This window comes from Anas platyrhynchos, chromosome 4 (assembly GCF_047663525.1).
Source record: "Anas platyrhynchos isolate ZD024472 breed Pekin duck chromosome 4, IASCAAS_PekinDuck_T2T, whole genome shotgun sequence".
In the NCBI taxonomy this organism is placed as follows: Eukaryota; Metazoa; Chordata; class Aves; order Anseriformes; family Anatidae; genus Anas; species Anas platyrhynchos.
In genome coordinates, this window is record NC_092590.1 from 77,114,703 (window position 1) to 77,134,327 (window position 19,625).

General features: G+C 43.0%; 1 protein-coding gene across 8 annotated transcripts in view; it reads right to left on the reverse strand.

The window, feature by feature from the left end:
- The window catches only part of SLC4A11 (solute carrier family 4 member 11), a 137,940-nt gene that overhangs the window by 11,515 nt on the left and 106,800 nt on the right, over window positions 1-19,625 (reverse strand). For all 8 annotated transcript variants that reach the window (XM_072037904.1, XM_072037906.1, XM_072037905.1 and 5 more), the window contains 9 exons: window positions 17,293-17,418; window positions 16,529-16,642; window positions 15,578-15,710; window positions 15,192-15,265; window positions 10,555-10,804; window positions 9,726-9,832; window positions 8,475-8,643; window positions 5,349-5,522; window positions 652-847 (listed from right to left, as the gene is read on the reverse strand). In XM_072037904.1, the coding sequence (XP_071894005.1) occupies window positions 652-847; window positions 5,349-5,522; window positions 8,475-8,643; window positions 9,726-9,832; window positions 10,555-10,804; window positions 15,192-15,265; window positions 15,578-15,710; window positions 16,529-16,642; window positions 17,293-17,418 (1,343 nt within the window). The remainder of the gene's footprint in view (window positions 1-651; window positions 848-5,348; window positions 5,523-8,474; window positions 8,644-9,725; window positions 9,833-10,554; window positions 10,805-15,191; window positions 15,266-15,577; window positions 15,711-16,528; window positions 16,643-17,292; window positions 17,419-19,625) is intronic.

Below are 19,625 nucleotides of genomic sequence, written 5' to 3' on the forward strand. Positions count from 1 at the left end.
TACAGACACCCTGCGTGCAGTGGGCAATAATTCATGCAGCTTTACTTCGAAGGTAACATTTGAATGATTTTGTTTGTGCTCTATACAGAGAGTTTAGGGGCTGTCTTCCCAGGTAGCAGCTCTCCCTGCTGCATCCATGCACTCATTTTTGCCTCCTGAAGAAAGGTGCTCCGGAGCAATTCTGGAGCAGACTGAAAAGAACAGGATTACCTGGGACAGTGCTCTGAACAGGAAAGCTTTAATGCCTTTACAGCAGGGAAAACACAAAAAATTATGCAGAATTTGAGGGAGACGTGAGATGCAGCACAATTCTATGAACAATTTAGCTACCACCTTTTTCTACCCAACAAAAACCTTGCCACTTTTGTTGTTTGACACTGTGTTCTCCTCTCACTTGTTCATCTGCTTCAATGCAAAAGATTTCTCTTGCTCACATCTCAGTGGCAGCCAGACTAAACCAGACCCATCAATTTTCACTCCCTCTTTGCAGAGAAAGGTGAAATAAATACACAAGGTGAAGCCAGGTTCCTGAACTTTGGAGGTAACCCCATTCCCAACACCATCAGCTTCCCAAATGCCTGGCATTGCTTGGTCCCAAGGTTGTAAACATGATTTCTCATTCCCATTAGGCTGGTGCACCACTTTGTGTACCTGTTCTTTGAGCAGGAGAGCCACCCTCTCAAAGAGCTGGTTCCCATCAATGGAAGTCAACGCGATGTAGAGGAAAAGGCCGTAGAGGACTGGTTTCGGGATCCATTGGAGAGGAAAAGGGAGGAGCAGGAGCGAGAGGCCAACCAAGAAGTTGGCCACTAGACTTGTCAGCCTCGTCTCCTTCACGCTCACAATCCTAGAAGCATGAGAACAGGCATTAGGGGAGAAGGATAATACCCCAATACCCACATAAGCTTATTACCGGGGCTCACAGCTCGGCTTAAGCACAGGACACGTGCCACTCGGGAAAGGGAAACTCATCTCCAGCACACTGAGATCAGCACTTCTGGCCCCATGCTGACACTGAGAAGGCAGAGCTCTGCTGGATCTGGGCCAGGCACTTAATCCACAACTCAAACAGAGCACCTGGAAAAACGCCAAATTCCCCTTCTCCAAAGCTCCAACAGATCCTATCCTGAACTAAATTGCCCTCTAAGCTAATTCTGTTTAGCACATTGTGAGAAAACAGGCAAGAATCCTCTTTCTGGGCACTAATCCTTCCCTTGATTTACCCAATGGATATGCAATTGGCTTCTATCCAAAAAGAAAACTCATTGACTTCTACGGGAACTAATGAACCTCCTGTAAAAAAGAAAAGGATGGTCTGCACTCTGCCTGAGAGTCAGCACTTTTGATGTACACAAGGATCTCCTTGTTTATATGGAGGGGATTATTGAGAGCACTACGCAGGGAGAAGTTTAATTCTGCTGCAGATTACAGCAGTTGTGCTGCAAATTGCCTATTACCATGCAAAACGCGTAATTAATTAATGCAAATTTTCTGGAGTTGACAGACCACAGACTGATTTTTTTTTATGGGAATAAAAGACTGACAGGAAAGCATGCAGGAACTTTCAGAGCCTACTTCAGAGCGAGGGGAGGTTGTTTTGTTTGCACTCCCACTAAACCTGTGAGCATTTCAGTATAGCTTGAAAAAAAATTACTAGAGACAATAGGAGGAAATAAAACCCTCATCTCTCAAGAGTGCTTAAATAGAGAAAAGGGAGATTCTTAATTTTTTTTTTTTTTGAGAAGATAAATCCACCAATTCAGTGGATAAGCTAGTGAGCAAATCCCCTATTATCAGGTGAAATTCTCATCACAGGCTGTTTTGGTGTCATCTACTGGCCTCATTCCCTGCATGCAAGACCTCATTCTGAATTAACCCCCTCCACAAAGTGCTCTGAGGATTACCATAAGAGCCCAATCTCCTAAAGGAGATTGCTTCACAGTGATTTCTTTCAATATTAAGTTTGAGTCTTCCGTTTAAGTAAGGTCAGGTCAAGCTGTTTATATATTTAAGAATATAAGGAAGTTGCGAGGGGATGGGTGAAGAAGTCTTCCACACCTGTATTTAGGGGGAAATAACAGCCTAAGGTTTGCTCTTAGCATTTGGATAACATAAGGGAATTAATGTGAGACCTAATGAATAACAGATATTGTTAAGAGAGCGAAGTCATGAGGACAACGCTTGAATTCCTTGGTGAGTAATGGGGCAGATTGTAGACATTTGCCAAAAGATGCACAGAAGAGATACACAGAAGGTATTAACCTCTAAGTAACCCCTCTTCCTCCTCCCAAGCTATATTTAAACAGCAGAAACCACAGGTTTCCTCCTTCCAAACACACTTGTTCAGATCCTCTTACAAGTCTGCTATGTCTAGACACCCTCGCCCATGCCTAGAGAAGCCAGAGGAGAGCAGAGCAGAGCACATCTTCCCTGTTATCTGCAAACTGCTCTCGCCAGCTCTGGAAGAACTGGGACATCAGCTAGGTGGATATAATTTGGCATCGTTTTCTCAGCCTCCAGGCCTGTATCACCACGGAACAGAAGTCTCGGAGATGAGAGAGCCAAGCAAGCTTTAAGTGCAACTGCAGGGGCTAATTCAGACTAATCTGATAACACAATAAGGAGCAGGCGGACCACTTTAGCACTATCAGAACCACTGTGAGACTCTCAAGTGCCACCTTAAAGCAGAAGGGAAGGGATGCACTAACTGATTTAGCCCATCCAGGCATAGCAAGAGTTCCCCTGACTTTGTCTTTGGGCAAACTACAGGGGAATTATTTCAGAAAAAAAACAAACCCCACTTCTGGGGATGCTTGTGACCTGCAAACAGAGCACTCATATGTCTGCTGGGTTCCTTGTGAGTGAAGCAATGGAAACTGAAGTGCTCGGGATCAAAGTTAAATGCAAAACCATAACACTGGAATCAGATGCAAGCCTGAAAGGACAGGAACAGAACAGCCCAGAGTAGCAGCCCTTTGGTAATGGATTTTTGAAGGTCATGAACCTGTCTTCTCTTGGGGATGGAGCAATCAGCACTGGAGTGTTTGATCACATACAAGTTCTGCAACTACTCCTGTCACCTCCTGCTAAAGTAGTCTGGAACTTCTTATCAGAAGATAAAGGTGCTCATCATTTATCAAAGTTGAAATCTTTAAAGCTCAACTTCACAGCGTAAAGCTGGTCTTCTGCTAACTTTGGCACCTCTCTTATTTCCAGCACAGGACATCAACACAATCATGTAAAAGTAACAGAAGCCACCCTGCAGCTTGCGTGTGTTCAGAACCTGGTGCGGCTCTTGAGGAAAGAGCTCCAGAAAGCCTGCAATGGAAATGAAGTCATTAATGGAGATTAAAGAGCATAATCCAGGCTCATTTCCCTAGAATCCTTTAATATGGCTAGCATGGGATTAACCATTCCCAGTCTCCTCCATGGGCCGGATGAGAGCCTGTTTGCAGATTGCCAGATCAGCTCACAGGCTCAAGTGCTTACTCTACAGGGGACAAGAAAAGTTTGCTTTCATTTTGATAAACCTTTATTCTTGTTTATATCATCATCCTCACTGAGAGCTTTGATTTCAGTGAGGAGAGGAACCTGCTAGGGGAGCCAGCACAAAGAACTCCTGATTTCTGATTGAGCTTCAGTACATTTTCTTTTCCAGCAGAGCTGACTACGAAAAATACGACAATGTTGCACAGATCCTCCTGTTCATAGCTCATTGCTTTGCAGAGAACAAGCAGCTTTGGTCTCAAAGGCAGTTCAAACAGCTAGGCAACTCTTGTTCCTGTCTTCACTCCCTATATCCAGTTCATTGCACTCATTTATGTACCAATTTGCCTCCAGCAGAGCAAGAGCACTCAGTGAGACTAGTTCATCCCTCAGCCCTTTTTAGGGTAATTGCTGGAGCCATGTTCATATTAACATGGCCAGAGAGGGTTCTCCTGTGCTCCTTTGGGGAAACTAGGTGACAAAGCATGGGACAAAGACAGCAGGTAGTCCTTAATTCAAATGGGTAACTGGGCTTTGTCAGGGAAAAGCCAGAGTGTAGAGTAAAGACGACAGCAAAAGAAAAAACACCAGGTATTAAAAATCAACAATAGAAGACAAAAGTGAAGCTTGGCTCATAGGTTTCCAAGGATAATTTCTGCATCTCAAACAGAGCAGAGGTATTACAGAACAGAACATGGACACCACAAGCACCAGCATGGATTAAAACCCTACAGAACTGTTTAAAGCAACTCAAATTTTACATTTTTTCCCCCCCGAGGTAGGGCTTAGCATTGATTCAAGACAAAGATATAGTTGTGGGAGCAACTAATACTAATGGAAATAGGATCCCAGGAACTGATATGCCAGGAAAGGACTGCAAAAGCTCTGCAGGGAGCAGCTGGACTCAGCAGTTTCCGGATGTGGCATGTGAAATCAGCAATCTGAAAGGCAGCCGTGCCAGGTGGGGCTGGGCCAGAAGACACCAAGAACAGCATAAAGGCAAAATGGAAATTAAAAGGCAGACCCACTCCATCTCTTGAAGTAAATGACCACTTAGCCTCACTTTTGGTAAGCAGCAACTCCAAAAATGGAAACCTAGATGAGATAATTAAAACTAATGGCATGCAAGTAGAAATTACCACTTCTGAGGTAAAAGCACTCAAGTGTAATGTACTGAGATCAAGCAGACCAGATAATCTCTATTTGGGAGGAGGTTTCATAAGAAATTGGATTTTTATTTTTAAATAGGTGTCTGATAAGAAAGCATTTGACAACTTCGGACAAAAAACTTGTCTTAAAGGCATGACCCAAGCATGGTTTCATGGCTGTTTTTGCTTAAAAAACAATAGAATTTAATAAGCCTTTCCAAAAGATGGTGGAAGATTCTATGGGAGCTCTCAAATAACACTGCATTTTTCCCACTCCTTGTAATAACCACCAGACAGGTCTAATGCAATGAATCAGACTGGATTTTTTCTGGTGAAGACATCTGGAAAAGTTTGGCCAGAACATCTCCTCGGCTTTCTACAGGGATAGAACCAAAAAAGGCCTTGGCTTGCTCTTTCACAGGACAATCTACACCAGAGCAGGCTGAATCCTTTCAGGCCACTTCCAGCCACTGATAGGAGCACATATTTGCGGCTCTCCTAAAACAAGTGCTTTGGTGAAGGGGAATGAAGCAGAGTACAAAGCCATGGTGCTTGGGGTGGCTTCATTTGGTTCATTTTTCTTTCCACCCTCATCTTGGAAGATGCTCAAGACAAGAGCTAGCTCCCCAACCATGCATCTTGCTGTGCCCAAAGGATAAGGAAACCACAAATCAAAGTGAAGCGATCCAAGATATCTCTGTGGCTCCAACTTACGTCTCATAGATGTGTCCATTTTCAACCCTCTCCTCTACGTAGGCCAGAGCACGGACGTGCATCGGGGAGTGAGGGAAGGCGGCGTGGATCCATGGGAGGCCAAAGACAGACAGCCCCGTGTTGATCAGCGCAACAAGCAGGAGGTCCCAGTGGTAGGCTGTTCCCTTCACCAACCTGAAATGGGTTTGTGTTGACACGTTACAAACGGTGCTAACAGTAACAGGGCTGCTCTTGCTGAACCTGAGCTGGAACACTAAATATCAAAGTGCACTTCCATGCACAGAGTGATTTCACATGCCTCCTGCTTTACAGCAGGCGTTGCTTGAACACGGATGGTAATGCAACTTGCTAGCTTTCCCTCAAAGCAATCATCTGCTGGAAAAAACAACGAGCAGAAATGCAACCCACAAAAATAACAGCCCACAAAAATTACATCAGCATTTTGCCATTACATTTATTACTGCATCCACTCAAGATATAAAGCATACCTGCTAGCAGTCCTCAGGGGCAGTGGTTTGAAACCTGGGCACAGGCTGCCAAACTAGCAACACTGGAATTTCCCACCTGCCTTACTTCTAACCCTGATGTCCTTCCTTCCCCACAAGCAGACCCAGGAGCTGAACACGGGCTTGGTACCCTACAGTAATCCCCTACAATTATTGCTACTGCATAAGAAAACAGGAGGAATTTATTAAACATCAGCTCTTACTCAGTAGTCAGCCAAGTAGACATGCTCCTAATTTGGGGATGCTACCTTGTGTTCACCAATTTTGTTAGGGGAGGGTGAAATTGGCAGCCTCCACCAAGGAGTCAGCCACATCATTCACTTTGCAAGGATTTCATATGGAGCAGCTGCTAACAGTGAACATGCACCTCATTTAGCCTTGCAATTGTTGCAAGGCTTGCCCCCTTCATGAACATATTTATCTGGTACTAACTTCTCAGATACTTTTAGTAATTTTAGATGAAGGCTAGGGAAGGGTCTCATACTCTGATACCCAAGTTAAAGGTCTATAGCCATGTTTCTGTTCCTGGGCTGAACCAGGGCACAGTCAGCAATTGAACTCACCCCTACACAACACAAAGGATCAGGTGAATCCATCTCCAGGCACCACCAACTGGAAAAATGAACTCAGGCATCTTTTAGGTGTCTTAATGCAGCCCAGGAAGGCTCAGCTCAATACCTGACAGAAACTTGGGACCACCTGAGATCCTCCAGGATAGTAGGTGCATGGAGCTAGCAGACAACACAGTACATCAAGAAGATCTGTGCCTTACGGGTATCTCAGAACAGCAGCAGATGCCAATATTTGGGCAGCAGAAATCTTGGGTGGAGATCAGTTTTGGAACAAAGACTTGTCTCACTGAAAGTGCTCCCCTCCACTGACTGAGGCCACGGGGTGACTAGGTCAGATGGATGTCTACTCTGCCTCTGAAGCTGGAAGGTGCTGGCAGGAAGGGTGGGATTCAGTAGGGTTGTACACGCTTCCTGCTTCAGCTTACGCTTGGAAAGCATGGCCCCTGCCCATGTGCAAATTTCTCAGAGCAAAGGCATCTCCCACCTTCCCCAGGGCTATTATTTGATTGTCCTAGCTGCTGTTTTCTGAGGGTTTTCTATGTACAAAGGCCAAATGTCTAATACCAGCATCATTTTAGTCCCCTTAGAATACCTTAGGCTTGCAGCATGATGTGGTATACGTGTATTTTGAGCAATGGATGGGCTCCACTGAGTTTGTCTAGGTCAAGATGCATATAACAGCTCTAGGTTATCCTGGGTTATCTTCACAGTGCCCAAACAGCCTGTTATCCCTTGGACTGTCCCCTACACATGCTTTGATTATTCCTTGGCAAAGCACATCAGCGTACTTGCAGGCAAGCATATTTTCCCTGCTTATTCTCCAGGAAGAAATCACTACATTTGGTAAGACACCAAAAACATGTTCTCTGTTTGGCTGGGATAGGCGATGGAATTTTTATTCTGTGATGGTACCACAAACACAAGCTGTCAAGTTCTATTTTTTCCTTCTCTACAAACCCGTGCCCTGCTACCTGATCAGCATAAGCTCTGCCTCATATGTTATGAAAAACACTATCAAGAACTACAAAGAATATTTTATACTCCTTAGAAGACACTATAGAGGAAAACATCAAAATTAGAGAAAAATATTCTAGGAAAAAGATGACCCACTTACATTACAGATTTATGCAACACTAAATAAAAGGGGATATCTAGCTAAAAGGGGATATAATCAAGACGAGGAAAAAAAGTGGTCAAAGAAAATCAGATTAGTATAACTGAATTTGAGCTCGTCTTTTCTGCCCCAATTCAGTGCAACTCCAGCTGTAAGATGGAGAATGCTAATGCGCCATGCAAGGAGAAAACCCTCCCACGCACTACATTAGCAGAAAAATCCTAAGACATGGTAGTTTCCCTGACAAAGTCATACACATTCACTCTTGATATCATCTGATTGCAGTTTGCAGGAAAAACTAAAGGGAATATTCTAATAATGTAACATCTCTGCTCAAGTTTATGCATAAATCAGACCTACCATGTAAAAATGAAACCACGATAGGTGTGTTTTACCTCACTTCTAATAGAGTTTAAGAGTTTCAAATGCTTCTTTTCCGATGTTCAGCTGCAGTATATGGTGCTATGACATTTGTCCAGGTCACTGACTCTTCCTTTTCAAGGAGTTCTCTCTACTGCAAGAGCAGTGTACGTTTCCATGGGGGCCAGACTTTCCCTACACATCTGTTGGTACACCTATAAATCTCAGAACATACCAAATATCTACTTAGTGTTCACAGAGCGAAGAAGAAATGGGCTGAGGTGGTAAGTCACCAAAGCTTTGAATTTTTGATTCACCACTCCAATATTGTTTTTTGGGGATGGTGATGATGAGTTCTATCAGAATATTCCCTGAATATCTTCTCTAATATTCAGGCTATCTTTGGGAAAGCTACCAGAATGGAGAGGAGTTTACTTGAACAGCAAGGTGGAGAACATAGGGCTACAACAACAAATAACAGCTCGGTAGCTGAGATCCTGTTGACCTACAGCAATGCTAGGAAGAAGATTGAGAATGCACCTCTGTAATGGGAGAGGCACACTGAAAGCATTACCTGTTCTCCGGGGCATTTGTGAGCGATGCCACGATGTTCTGCTCTATGAAGAAGAGCATTGAGAGGAGGAACCCCAGCCCCATGGCACTCATCACCGACCCAATGGAGAGAGACTGGACTGGGGCCAGCACAAACAAGCTCTCGGATGGGTTGTAGTTAAATTTAGACACTGGAAAGAGGAGGGGAGTGATGTTAGGATGCAACTTTCTTGACCAACCATCTACAAGGACTCAAATCATTTTATTTTTAACCCATACTACAGAGAACAAACAAAAAAAATTGTGACATTCTGGCATGTGGGAGCCAGAAGGCCAGAAAAGACAGGCTCATCTAGCTACTTCAGATTTTCTTCCCTTCTCAAGGCTTGGCCACCATCCTGACTTGATGGTTTACGGCTAGTTCTAGGGAGACATTGTTTGAAACAAAAATGGAAGGCTTATTTTTCAAAGATGCAAAGCATTTTTAGATTACAAATCCTTATTTCTAACTGTAGAGCCCTCCTGCTCAGTTAATCGACTGAGCAAACATTTTGAAAAACTTTCCCACATGCAACAAGCTGTGCCCCTGCTTTCTGCCAGTAGAAGTAATCCATCAGTAGGGATAAATTACACATGGCCACAACTGGATGGAATGGTCATCACAGAAAAGTAATTTCTTATTTGTTTCCATACATTTCCTCACATCACCCATTCACGTCACCACAGGACAATGCAATTCCTGTCCCCATTATCACTTCCTGATATGGAAAAGCTGATCTCTTTGGCCAATGAATGGTGTATCATTTTTAGATTTCCTCATGTAACTTAAAACTGCCCAGATGCTCTGCACCATTTCACCTAAATTAGGAAAACGTGAAGTGGAGACAAAGAGGACAAACTGGGATCATCAACTCTACGTCTGCACAACTGGCAACAACAGTTCCTGTCTGCTAATTACTGTCCTTTGTTCTTTGCCAGAAATTGTTGATTCCCTTTGTTGTAAGAGATACACTTTAAATTACACTGAGATGAAAAGACAGGCTGAAGTAATTTATCTAGAGAAGAAACTTTACTCAGCCCTGTTTTGAATGAATTAAATTGATATTGATGAAATCAGAGCTGCTGGGTTAGGGGGAATACACACAGGATTTGCAATATTACATGGGAGAACTTTGCCTTTTTTAAATAGCAAAGACTTCCTGGGATTTAATTCCTCTTATGTACCCTAAGAAGCTTCCCCCAGTATTTCAGAGAACAAAAAAATATAACTTACTTTCAATTTCCTTGAAGATATAGGAACCCACAACAGAAAAAGTCAGAACTGAAATCGGTAAGGCACAGTCGGACAGAATTTCACGGACTCTTGCATGCAAATATGGGCTGAAATTTAAAGACAAAAAACTATCAACACCACACTGAACAGACAATTGCTCGATCCAGACAGCATTAATACTAACAAATGAAAATTCAGTCCAATCTTGCCATTCTAAAGAGATGTTTGGAGCAAAGAATTAGTCTTCAATTCAGCTTAAATCCTCTGGAATCTATCGCCTTTGATGGTTGATGAATGCATGAGCAAAACCCAGAAGGAAACAAGAGATACAATGCAGTCCTGCAGCACCAATTGGCATCTAATTTCCACATCAGTTTAATTGCTTACTCAAGCATTTCCAAGAGTTTTAAAGGCAATGGGATTAAAACCCATGTTAGGGGTGGCCATTTGACTTCCAAGAGTACACTGAAGGTACCTTCCCAGTAGGCTGTTCTACACCATAAGGGATTTTGCCCCCCCAAAATGGTTCAATGCTTATTTGATGAGTTACAAGAGTTCCAAACATGAAATGCATGATTCACCCAAAGCTTTCCAAAATGTCACTTGCGACGCCAAACCAAATACGGAAGGGCATCATCCAGTGACCGAACATTTTGTTCTGCTCTAACATTTTCCAGGTGGCCAGCCAAGCTTGTCTCTGGCTTTGGCTTCCACAGCTGCTAATGGAAGAGTTCCACCTGATTTCCCTGGGTCACAAAATCATTAGCGATTCCTCATAGATAATATGAAATAATCAATAGTCTGAGCTCTAAGACTAAAGTAAACTCACCTTTTCTTAAACTGATAGAGCGTATGACCAAGCCAAAGGGTACCCAACATCAACATGAGACTAAGGACGGCAGTTTCACGTCCATAATGCACATCATGCGTGCCTGTTTGATTCTCTAGGGACATGGATCTGCTCACTGATGAATTCATCAAGAAGGTGGTATTGATGCCGAGGCTTGGAATAGCATCAGTTCGTGCTTTTTCCAAGTAACTGTCTCCTGTGCGCCCATGGTAGTAATATTTCTTAAAAACTGTACAAACAACCAACAGGCAAGCATTAGGATAGGTTTGTGACAATCAGAGAAAGTAAAATAATGTGGTTCTTTCTTGCTTGATCATGCAGCATTAACATTACGCTTCACCAGGTTTATAGCTCTACCCCTCAAACCAGTGAAAAGAAATCAGGAGAGCTGCTTCTCTCATAAAGCGAGCACTTTACAAAATTTTCACTTCTTTTGCCAGATAAAAAATTACACTGATCTAAATCAACAGGTATGAAGTGTAAGTGCTTACAGTGCTAATTATAATATTTTATTCCTAGCACTGGAATCACTGCTCTTAAGCAGAAAACAGACACCTACTTTCAAGCAGGCTGCTAAAAAATTACATCAGGATCTCTGAAAAAATTAAGAGCAGACAGACTGCCTGGATCCTTAAAAGGACTGCACAATGCACAGTAATTACTTTTCCTCCGGGGCTGGTCCAGATTTAAAGATAAGTGTTGACAATATGCAAAATCTGGCAGAACATTTAAATTCACACTGCAAATTGAAATAGAATTATTGAGCATCTGAAGTAAACCTGTACAAGTGAAACAGTAATGCCTCTGGAATTGTCCATAAATGTATTAGATTAGCTCAGTTAAGAGTCATTTATATAAGTAATTAACCGTTGTAAATGCACTCTTGCTTTTGAGCATTTAGACAAGTCATGTTGCCATTCCTATGGCACTGGCTGGCTCCAAGCACATAAATGTGGTGTTGGGGTGGTTTCACCTCTTTTTGGAGCAAGAGCCTGAAATGTCACATGGAGCATGTAAAATCAGAAGGTAGTTCTGTTTTGCAGCCTTGCTACTCCTGTGTTGTGTGACTGCAAGGCAGCACCCGCTCTTCCCCCCCCCCCCCAACAGGGAGATACAGGAGGATGGAAACCACCATGTCCAAAATTTACAGTCCCTCTGCCTTTCTTTGCTTTAGACAAAAATATTCCTTCAGGCTTTGCAGAAGGAAACAAAGGTTTTCAGGCAAGACCATCCCCTTTAAAACAGAAATACAGCAGTGAAACTCAGGCTATAATGCTCTTCATAACATTCTCCACCCTGCACCTCCTCAAATAATAAAAACAGTTTCTGGAAACCCCAAAGCAGCTCAGCTTTTCCATCTGCAGCAGCTACAGGGAAAACAGGCAAAACAAATTCTAAACATTTGAAAGGAGACAAAAACAACCTTTAAGCATTCTTGCAAAGCTCAACTGGTATTTGCAGCCACCTTGGATTTGGCTGAAGCAGTTGGGGTTACTGCTGGTTTGGAGCTCATCTCAATGTAAGATGCCTCATGTTTATTTGTGGTGCCATTTGAAGAGCAATTACAGCCCTCCTTGTACCACCTTGATTTTTAAAAAGGGAACTGAGGCATTCAACAGCAGGGTCCAACAGGACACGAAGGCCACAGGAGAAGAGACCTGTTACTTCACATTCAAAACATTTGTACACAAGTGTAAACATCACAGAAGAAAGTTTGCAGTTTGAGGATTAACCTTCCAAGCTGCTCCCAGCAGCAGCAGCCAGAAATGAGGAGATCATTGCACTTTTAAGCATGAGAAAGCTTCCCCCAAGGAGTGATCCCGTTATGGCCTCTGTCAGCACCCTGTGCTTGTGCATCGCGTGCTGCGGAAGAGGCTCTGCTGCTGTCATTTCCTCCCTCCATCCTCGCAGCTGTGTCCAAGCTCAGGCAGGACACCCACACCTGCTCTGCAAATAGGTAAACTGAGGCACGGGACACTGCCACGACCCGCACACCAGCATCAAACAGGTTGCTGGTGGACTCACCGTTTCCGGCTCTGAATGTTAAAGGACACTCTTGTCATAAAAATTATGGAAGTATTTCCTGGGGATCAGCAGCTTGCCAGAGCTAGAAGCCTGTTGACTGTCTCAGCTGACCCTAACCATTAGTAAGTCCCAGAAACACGCACAGTTACTGAGCATAAACAGCACATACAGCTCTGCAACTACACAGAATGCATTTGAACACCTCTAATTAGGTTTGGACTCAAAATCCAAGTTATTTCGTGTTGGGTCTTGGGGGTTTTCTCAGTTTACCACACGCTGCTACAGCCCCAATAATACATTTGGGCTGACATCTCAACCTTAATACATAAAAACTTTCCTGACTTTTGTTTACTACACTCAGAATGTGTCAATACAGTAGTGGGAGGCCTTTGTCCTGTACCACGATGTGCTATAAAATACTAAACTGCTGCAGATTTTGGCACTGGTTTGTTTTGATAACAGAAAACTAAGTGAATCTTGCTGCCCTTGTTCAGAGCAAAGCAGGTGGTGCTCTTGCTGAAACAGAGCCATCCCGAAGCCTAGCACATGCTCAAGTTCCTTCCAACAACATTAACTTGTGTTATTTACTTCGGCCAGTTTGTCGCTGTTTCCTGCAGAGTGCAGATGTCAAGATCAAACAAATACAGCTTTGGTGGCTGGGCCACGTGCCGAAAACAAAGTGTCACCGGGATGGCTCCAACACACAGCCCAATTCATCTGTACAGTATCACATCCCTCCCCCCTTCTTTCCTGCATATCTATGGGTACCTTGCAAAAAAAGAGGCTATGAACAGACTGAGGAAAACATATCTGAGCAAAAGGAACATATACATCAACACTAAGCATGCTCAAAAGTCCCTGTCAGCTGGCTAGCCATTACCAGGACCAGCTTCTTCCTCCTACTTAACTGCTCAACCCAAGTTTTGAGTGTGAAGGGTGATGGCAGCAGCATCACCTCCTGCTACAAAATGGGGGCAGAAGAGCAAAAACAAGCCCGTGGCTGTGAGCTGTGCTGCTGTCATGTTTAAATATGAGTACAGAGAGGGTTTAGGATAAAGTCTGTGCCTGCCAGCATCACTGCCCTTCTATACCTGGGAACCTGGCTGGACATGAGATCTCTTTTGTTGATGCACTAAACACCCTCAGATGCAGCTCAAGCCAATAGGACCTGGCAAACAAGCAGAGCACTGGCTTGATTTATTACCCTTTTCCTATAAACTCAGCCCTTTCCAAGTTCACAGGAGAATTACTCCAATTCACCAATTAGTGATTAGCATTCAGCCTCCTCTGCTGTCCCCACTGAAGTACTACTTATATATTCCTGAAGGTTTGGCAACAGAGATGAAAGGATGCTTTCTGCACTTTTAACTTGCATCCCATGCCCTTGTTACAGGGAAGCAGCTCTCTGCTACAGAAACACTGCAAACATTTGCTAGTTGTTCAACTGCTCAGTGCCACAGGGAGGCTGTTCAATGTCTTTAAAACAGGGCACTAACAGGACACTTCTAGTAAAACACAGCTGCATATTAGGCAAGGAGAAAGCAAAGCACCCCAGAGCAGCTTCTCTTTCACCAGGCTTTGCCTGTGCAGGATATTTGAAAGAGGCAGGTGTTCTGCAGAGAAAAAACACTGATTGCACAATCAAAGCATGTGCCCATGGAGCCAAATTAAGGATTCCCAATAAATCCAGGAAATGTCTTGCTCCAAATTCCTTTTTCAGTATCAAGATTCCTCTTTGAAGGTGTTCTTCTCATACACAAGATACCATGAAGAAGCATGAGGACATTGAAATTACATGACATGCTCAGTGTGGTTAGGTTCATCTTGAAGGACTTCAAGGGAACAGTCCCAAACTTCAGGCCATTGGACAATTGATCAAAAACACATTGAATTTAGACTTGGCCAGTTCCTTGTTGGGATGAACAGAAAGGCTGTCATCCACATGGAATTTCTGTTAACGACTTTTACCTTCACAAATACCTCCTGCCAATCCTGGTCAGAAAGAAAGGTGCTAGAGAAATGTGTTAAACGTGAAAGCTACTCATGGGTCCACATCCAGAAGTTAACCCAGAAATGGGGAGCACATGGCTGGAAAAGGCAGAATAGCTTTAGCAGCACCCTGGAATGCACTGCAGTCTAAGTTGCCATTAAGGTAGAAGGGTGTCAGCTCAGAAGAATGGAGGCACTTTTTTTTTTTTAAAAAAAAAACTACTTCCATCCATATAGTTTAATAATGTGGACAGGAAAGGTCTAGATGCACTGCATGTAAATCACTCTTTTTTGCTAGGATCATTCAAAAGGAGTGATATCAGGGGAAGACTGACAGCAACATTAATAATGGTTTCTCCTCTTGGAAAGCTAAAAGCCTAATCCTATCTCAGCTAACTGAAATTAGAGACGATAGAAATTCTACATATCCATGTAAACTGCTGACACAGAGCTGCTTATGTCTCAAACACTTTGATCTTTTCCTGAAGACCCTGAAAGAACATGGAACAAGCAAGTGTCATGCATACTTGCAGCCTCATATTTCCCTTTGACAATGAAGCAAAGCAGAGATCTGGACTGAAGAGTATCATTGCAAGACTTACCTTTAATAATGCCTTTGAAGGCATCAAGCACAAACGTGATGGATATAAAAAGTGCAATTATTTCTTCCGTTGACCTGTGGAAAAAAAATCCCACAAATTAATACAGACGTTACCAGAGTCTGCATTCAACTTCATTCAAAGGAAATCAGCATATTCATGCATTTACATGAAAATATACCAATTTTAGTTAGACTCCAACTCCGGAAAGAAAACCCAGTGAATCTTTAAAAGCTTCTTTCAAGCTGGAACAATAAGCCGAAATGATACTAGCCTCATCTCACAAAATACATTTTGCAGCAAGTTTGTAATTAAGGAGCTTGTAGAATGTATAATTTTTCCATTTGCTGAATAATCTGATCAAAATATGACTTCTTGAAAATAGCTACCTTTTAAAGAGCTTCATCAGAAGACTGAAATTAAAGAGGGAGTACATCACGAGGAAAAAGCTGTTCCACAGTCCAATCCAGGCATAGAAAGCACTGAAATCCAAGTTGTAGTCATCACAGATTCCTCGGATGACTGCAGAAACGAAGCATTTACATGTCAGATTAAGCTCCTGTCATCAACACCCCAAAATTCTCATTTGCTAGATGGCAAAGAGAACCCCTTTCAAGACATTACCCACACAAACTTTGGGCAAACTAATTTTTTTTCCCCATCTCCCCTTCCACTGTAAACAGGGAGAAGCACATGAAAAACATTCTCCCACACTGCTCAAAGCCTCTTTCCCCTAAGAATCAAGGCCACAGAATCAGCCCTTAGAGTTTGCTCACTGACACTTCAGGTGCTGTTGAGCAAGGGAACTCACACTTCTGTGTCATGCTTAATCAGTCACCTCAATGAACTAAAACCTTAAACCTTTAAGTGTCTTAAACCTTTCAAGCTAGTTGGAGCCCATCTGATCACTTCTAAAGATGCAGATCGAGTTGGCTCCTTTACACTTCCAGCTCAGTAATATCTCACAGCTGTAACTGGAAAGCTGCTTATCACACTGAGACCAACAAAGAACCCTTGCTACTGGCCTCTTAGCTTCCAGGTGATTAAATGCAGCTCCTCAAGGAAACCATCTGACAAAAAGATTTCCTCCTTGAAGCAAAAATGCTTATTCTCAACACGTTTTCTGTGCAAGATGATTCCATTGAAAACCAACTTTCTTTAACCAAACATGAATCAAATTTCTTTTCTCTCAGCACCAAAAACATCCCTTTAAAATTGATTTAAGGAAAAAAAAAAAAACACAACAAGGGCACTAACAGGGTTGCAGGGTTCACATCCAAAGTCCCTTTCCACCAACTGCAATCACATCAGACCCCAACACACACATTTAATAGGCTTACCATTAATGTAGAGTGCTAAAGGAGCCGTAGTTAGGAGTACAACTAGAGGTTGCCCCGAAAAGAGTGCATAAAGCAGCCCTCCGATACACTGGCCAACGATTGTCTTCTGCACGTCTATGAAGAATTGGGAAGGATGGAAAGACACATTTGTTTTCTAATCAACAAACACTGAATTCACAGAGAACAATATTTAAAACATATAGAGGTGAGACTTTGTGAAAACATGAAAAGACCCTTTCCTGGCAAACTTTATTAATAAAATAGTTCAAGAAGGGACCTACAAAGACCGAGTCCAACTGCACAATAATTTAGGATGCCATCAAGTTTCATTCAGGAGACCTTCAGGACAAGATTTCAGCTACGAATCTAATGAACCGCAATAGCAGCAGGAACTGCTTCAGGGCCCCAGCTGGAACAAAGCAAATCATCATCCACTATACCAGTGGTTTGGATACTGGCAATCAAATTCAGATCAAAAGCATGGGAGCTTGTCCTAGGGGAAGAATGTGCAGGTAATGGCATAGTTATAAAGCAAGCATTATTTAAAAATATGGTAGAATATATCTCTATCCATCAGAGACTGTTGAGAATGCCCAGTGTTCAACTGCTTGTCTTGTGAGAAAAACTCATGAGCCTAAGTTAGAAAAAATCTCCAGTGATGTTTTAGTCTGCAAAGAAAAGCAATCAAAGCTTTGAGTGACCAGAGCTACCCAACTGGAATACACAGGATCCTAAAAAGAGATGCAAAAAAAGGATAAACTTACCAATAACTCCTCGGGTGTTTTCATCGTTGAGGGACCCAAATGCAATAGATGGAAGGAGGCAGGCAAAATACAGAAATATCATAGTTGTGATGTATTTTCCTATAGCCTTGTTGTTTCCAATAATACCTAGAGTGTAAACCCAAACAGTCACATTAGTGGTGCTCACTTCGAAAGCATTCAAACTGTATTCACAACAGCCACGTGTATCATTAGCTCTTTAAATACTGGAAGGCAGAAGTAGAAGTTTGCTTTACTCTTAAACATATAGGTGGTATTTGACACTTGCTTTTGCACATTCATACCTGTATTCATCTGGGACCAGAACTAGAAGCACCAACATGCCACCAGATAGTCATTCAGACTTCTGGCATCATCAAAAACAGGGAACGCCAGCAGTAGTTTGTTTGGTTTTACCAGCCCAAGAAATTTTGAAGAGGATCAAAGCAGAAGCCAGAAATTTAGGGTTCAGAAATCCCTACCCCCTGCCTTTTAATACCATCTTCTTAGGTATTCTCTGTTACGGCCCTAACAAGTTTGATCTTCCCAACTCACAATGCTTTGGGCAAGAAAACACGAAGCACTTCATCTTCCCCTAGGCAGAAATCTGAGTTACAGGCTTGAATCAATAATGTGCTATGCTGAGCCAATTAGTGCTAGCAGACTTACAAAAACAAATAGCACAAGAGGTCAGGAATGCGTACATTAAGAGAGTTTTGCTTTAAAAAAAAGCCTTCTGAAAGAATGGCTTTTCGTTTCTTTCCATCCACTCACCCCCTCTCATCTCCATCAGAAAACATATGCCAGGCCACAACAAAAGCAGCCAGAAAGAGGATTCAAGTGTCATATTATGACTTTAAGGACCTCTGAAGTAGTTTCTTTTCCCTTTCCAGTTTTCAGGCTGGTGTCCATCCTCAGTGTGCTCATATCACCCCATAAGAGAAAGGAGGCAAGATGACAACATCTGATATTGTTCAAGAACTAGTTTTTCATTGAGCAGCCTCAGAGAGCATCTTCCAAAGAAAATCCACTCTTGCAACAACCTGCCTGTGCCACCATCCTTGATGATGCTCCTGCAGACACCTGTACAGGCTTGGAGTTCTCCCAAATCACCATTTGTGGAAGCCACCTGAGCAGTGAACACCCACACAGGCATCTGCCCCTAAGCTCCAAAAAAATCCCACCTAAGCCTTTGCTAGTATCAGTCTCTTGCTGAGGGAGCTACAAGCCAATGAGTTGAATCAGAGAAGGGAGGACTTTGCATCTTAGGCTGCTGGTGCCAAACGGAGAAAATTTGAGCATTGCCACAACAGACTATCACTGGAGTGAAAAGCAATCACTCAATGACTTTGAGATCTTATCAAACACCTGTTTTCTGCACCACTTGCAGTGCAGAGATAAGGACAGGAGGAGGATGAAAGAGCCAAAAACCAGAGATGGTGTGTGATGATCGGGCAGACACCTGAGTAAAGGACACCTTGCGATGGCTCCTGCTTGCAGACAAGACAGACACGAACAGGACTTCCGATGCTCAGCATCCTTGAAAGAAAGTAGAGAAAACAGGCAGTGCTGAAACTTAACGGGAGACATCTCAAACGTGCAAATATAAGCCTGACCTTCCAGGAGTCATGGGACCAGCCACTTTGAGGCAGATTCTTTTCAGCTTATTGCGAAGATTCAGAAACCACAAACCACATTCCTGACCACTCTTGGCAACCACAGGGCCTAAAATGTCTTTTTTTTTTTGCAGATGAAGTCTTCTCATGTGATCAAGTCAAACAGCTACAGGCGCTTACCTCACACTCGCAAGTGCCTGAGACCTTTAGAGAAAAGGGCAAGTAGTGACCAAGTGGTAGTTCTACAAGTAGAGATTGTCACTCCTTGTTCTGGTGACTCTGCGTGGCTTCAGAAAGCAGTTTTGGACAAAGGAGTCTCTTCAACATGAAAGGAGAGAAGCAGCACCACTTGAAAGCATTCATAAAGGAACAGGCAACCGGGACCAGAGAAATAAATCAAGAAGTGCTCATTTTCTGAGCAGAGAAAGCTTTGTAAGAGGTGAGGCTCTCTTTAAAAAGCTTTCAGTTAAATAAACCACGGCATAAAGCAGGGGGAAGGGAGAAGCCTTGAAGAGCATCATAAAAGCTTGTGTGTGGCTCTTGGCTTCAGCTTCAATGCTTGCAAAGCAGGAGTTGGAGCAGGAGTCCATGCTGACCACAGAGGACCTTATGCCACATCATGGTTGGATTCAAGGTTTCCAGTAGAAGGGAAGCCTGTTTTCAGCCACGAGAGATCTAAATAGCAAAGAATCCCTTCTGGTGGGCAGAAAAATTCACTTC